Source organism: Staurois parvus, unplaced genomic scaffold, assembly GCF_062004578.1.
Source record: "Staurois parvus isolate SC_StPar_1 unplaced genomic scaffold, SC_StPar_1.0 ptg001616l, whole genome shotgun sequence".
NCBI classification, from domain to species: domain Eukaryota; kingdom Metazoa; phylum Chordata; class Amphibia; order Anura; family Ranidae; genus Staurois; species Staurois parvus.
Window position 1 is genome coordinate 146,131 of NW_028319412.1, and position 4,217 is coordinate 150,347.

The window sequence follows — 4,217 nt, forward strand, 5'->3', positions numbered from 1 at the left end:
TTAGTTCAACCTAAAACCCAAAAATAAATAATGTATGGCCAGCCTTGGTTTCTATGATAGTGGTCTCAAATTGCAGTATATGGACCAGCATTTGCTCTTTAATTGCCTTGAACTGACCCTTGGGGCACAATCCCTTCTATTGGCCCCAATGATAGAGCACAATTCCTCCCACTGACACCACTGATGGGGGTACTATTTTTCCCTCTGAACCCAATGATGGAGCACAATTCCTCCCACTGATATAATTTATGGGGCACTATTCCTCCCACTGTGCCTAACGATAGAGCACAAATCCTCCCACTGATATTATTGATGGGGTACTATTCCTCCAGCTGAAACCACTGATGGTGGTACTATTTCTCCCACTGAACCCAATGATGGAGCACAATTCCACCCAATGATATTATTTATAGGGCACTATTCCTCCCACTGTGCCTAACGATAGAGCACAAATCCTTCCACTGATATTATCGATCAGGGCACCATTTCTCCCACTGAGCCCAAAGACAGAGCACAAATCCTCCTCATGACACCATTGATGTGGCACTATTTCTCCCACTGATACCAATGATGGGCCACTATTTCTCCCACTGATACCAATGATGGGACACTATTCCTCCCACTGACACCAATGATGGGACACTATTCCTCCCACTGATACCAATGATGGGGCACTATTCCTCCCACTGATACCAATGATGGGGCACTATTCCTCCCACTGACACCAATGATGGGGCACTATTCCTCCCACTGATATCAATGATGGGGCATTAATCCTCCCACTGACACCAATGAGGGGGCACTATTCCTCCCACTGATACCAATGATGGGGCACTATTTCTCCCACTGATATTATTGATGGGGCACTATTCCTCCCACCGAGTCCAATGATAGAGTATAAATCCTCCTCATGACACCATCAATGTGGCACTATTTCCCCCTCTGCTATTATTGAAGGGGCACTATTCCTCCCACTGAGTCCAACAATAGAACACAAATCCTCTTTATGACACCATTGATGGGGCACAATTTCTCCCACTGATACCATTGATGGGACACTATATCTACTGATGAGTTTAAAACAAGACAAAACTTCATTTCCAAAGTAATTTAAATGCAATTCACACCTTCCTCCATGTACTAGAGTTTTAACAGCATTACCTGCTCCAGACTTTTTGGCTGGTATTAAATAATGCTAATTAGAACAGGCTGTTCACACTTTCTGAGAGGTAATTGGATATCCCAAAGGAAACTAAGGCTGGACATACACTATGCAATTTTCTTCAGAATTTTGCTGTAGATTTACCAAAAATCATATAATATGAGGTCAAACCTAAACAACACTTTCAATTATATCCAATTAGGCAGGCTCTTGCACTACATATTTGAATGTACATCTAAAGGAAATTTGGCAGAAATTTGTATAGTATATGGCTAGCCTTAAGCTGGCCATACATGGATCAAAATTTGGCTGGGTCAGCAGGGACTGAGTCAAATTCGATCCATGTATGGCCACTTTGGTTGAATAGAAGTCAATCTGCAGATTGACTTCTGTTCAACCGCCCTGTTGGAAAATGTCTGTTCAATCCGCACCACAGGCAATAGACTGCAGCTCTGTTCTGTGTATTCTGAGAGTGAGGAAGTCTCCCCATTCAGAATACAAAGACACATGGGGGGAAAGACTCCTCCACCCACATTGAAAGTGTGGATGAAGGGAATCAGGTCATTTTTTTTTCCATTCAACCAGCTAGATGAATGAAAAAAAAGAAGACTCATCTATGGACAGCCAAAGAAAGCAAAATACAACCTGATCTATGTTCTAACCATTCCTTAAGAAATATAAAAAAATGGCTAAAGTTACAAATTAACTGAAATATGTTTCACCTTCCAACATTGCTCATAGGAGACCTTCTACATCGTGTGAAATAATTTACAATGGGAACATGGCAGATAACGACACAAACATTTCTTTCAGAAAGCAGAAAGGTTTATTGGTAGAAGGATCAGCAAACAGTATTGATATGGAATGGAAGCATTTATAATAAATGGAAACAGTATTGTTCAAATCCTAAAAAAACTATAAAATACCTAATAAAGGAAACTATGGCCAACGTTCAATTTTCATAACCATGACAATGATGAAAGTGCCTCTACAGCTCAAAACTTTGTTTTCGTTTGTTTAGGATGGAGTGGAGAAAGGTTATACATTGACTTTCATAGGTATCACATTTGTTAACATTTATTTATAGCTAAAACTATTGTATTTGTTTTGGATGGAGATGCAACAGCAAGTGAGAGGAAAGCTCTCCAAAGTGAGCAGAATTTCAAGCAGTTGTCACCAGAACAGGTGTCTTTATTGGAAGACTTACATTCATCTCTTGTTCTGGTGGAAACGTTAACATTTTTGGATTTCCCATCACCTCCAATCACCATCACCAAGACAAATAGAAAGGAAGAATCTATCTAGCTGAGATACAGAAAATGATACAATTTCACAAGGGTTCCAATCCTTTCCTACTCTATCCAAAACTGGAAAAAAAAATCTTTGGGCTCTATATACACTTTAAATAAAGTCAATAATAAAAATTACATGAATTATATTTAACTGCAATTAAAAAATGTAACATTGAACTCTATTATAATAATTAATTTATAATTCTGATGGAAGTTTTTGGATGAACATAGAAAGCGGCATAGAGGGGCTCAGTGAAGGTGGCGGTGAAGGTGTGGAGGTGTCTGATGGGTTTACACAGCTGGTAGAAGGACAGACGGCCAGAGTCATACTCCAAATAAATCCCAACATTCTTTAGAACCGATTTGGAATTTATATTTATCGAAGTTTTGTTGTGCCTGAGTTGAAGATTTGAAGGTCTTTGAATCAGGCTCCAGGATTTCTCATTACAGCCAATAAATGATTCCTTTCCTGCAATTTTCCTCTCCATGCTCTCAGATGCCACCCCTATCAGCCATTCTTCTGCCCCACTTACATCCACTTCCCAGTAATGTGTCCCAGAAGTAAAACTTTGGATACTCAATACTTGGCAACATTTAAACCTTTTAGGACCTTCAGGCCTGTTGACACCAATGTCAGTATGAGAAGCCCTCTTCCGTTTCTTTGATAGTATAATGTTATCATGAGCCGTATTTATGTCCAACAAAATATCAGATTTCTCCAACTTTAAAAATTGTCTTTTTGCCACCAGATCGCTCAGGTTGTGAGTTAAGACGCAAAGTCCTCTTTGCAGCATGTGTATGATGGCTCCCTCAGATATACATCCAGCAGTTCTGACATCATTGGTTGTGTCCCCCATCTGGGGACGAATGTCCTCTATGTTGGGTGCCATTTTCAACACAGTTATTGGATCATCAATATCACACAATTCATTCATTTGATTGATTGTCTTGGACAGCTCATCCTTCTGTTGCTCCAACTGCTGGATCAGAAAAGAGACCGAATGTGAGACCGCTAGCTTTTGTCTGCAGCTCTCCAGCACTACTCTCTTCTGAACATGATCCAGCTCTTTCCTGATTTCTCTAAACATCTCAGTGACTTTCCTGGTAACAGTAATTGATTTTCCATACTCTGCCGTCTTATGATATTCCAGATTCCGAATTCTCTTCTGGATCTCCTGTCTCTCAAAGTCTAATGCATCTGTAGAATCTCTTACGCTCTCCTTTATTTTTTCAGAGGCCTCATTCAGAAGGTCCACCTGGTGTCCTTTGTGGTCTCCAGCCACCCAACAAGACACACAGATAGAGGTACTGTCCTCCAAGCAGTAATATTTTAGGAGCTCCTTGTGTGTGGAGCATTTTATGTCCTCAAATGATGCGATGGGTTCTCTTAAAATATGATGCGATGATTTGCTGTGGTTTCTCAAGTGCTTATCACAAAATGAGGCCTCACAGTGCAGACAGGTTTTCAAAGCTGGTGTAGGAGAATCGCAGTACGTACACAAGACCTCTGTGTCCTCCTGGTGAGCAGATATGAAACACGCCATGATGTTACACAGCTTCCGGTTCTTCTCCAGTGGAGGGCGCTGTGTATATTGCTCTCTGCACTCTGGACAGGAATACTCTCCAGATGTTTCCTGGGAATCCAGCACAGTCACTATACAGTCCCAGCAGAAATTGTGGCCACATTTCAGCGATATGGGCTCCTTATAAAGGGTCAGGCAGATGGAGCAGTTTAGCTCCTCTCTCAGGTCAGCAGATGCCAT

At 41.0% G+C, this 4,217-nt stretch overlaps 1 protein-coding gene across 1 annotated transcript; it reads right to left on the reverse strand.

The window, feature by feature from the left end:
- Window positions 1–2,645: 2,645 nt before the first annotated feature.
- LOC149435067 (E3 ubiquitin/ISG15 ligase TRIM25-like) lies at window positions 2,646–4,217 on the reverse strand. The gene has a single exon (XM_089663037.1). It carries the CDS (start codon window positions 4,215–4,217, stop codon window positions 2,646–2,648), a length of 1,572 nt encoding a protein of 523 aa, XP_089519163.1.

Excerpts from the sequence above, each read along its gene's own strand:
- LOC149435067 (XM_089663037.1), bottom strand. The coding sequence starts at position 4,217 with ATGGCATCTGCTGACCTGAGAGAGGAGCTAAACTGCTCCATCTGCCTG.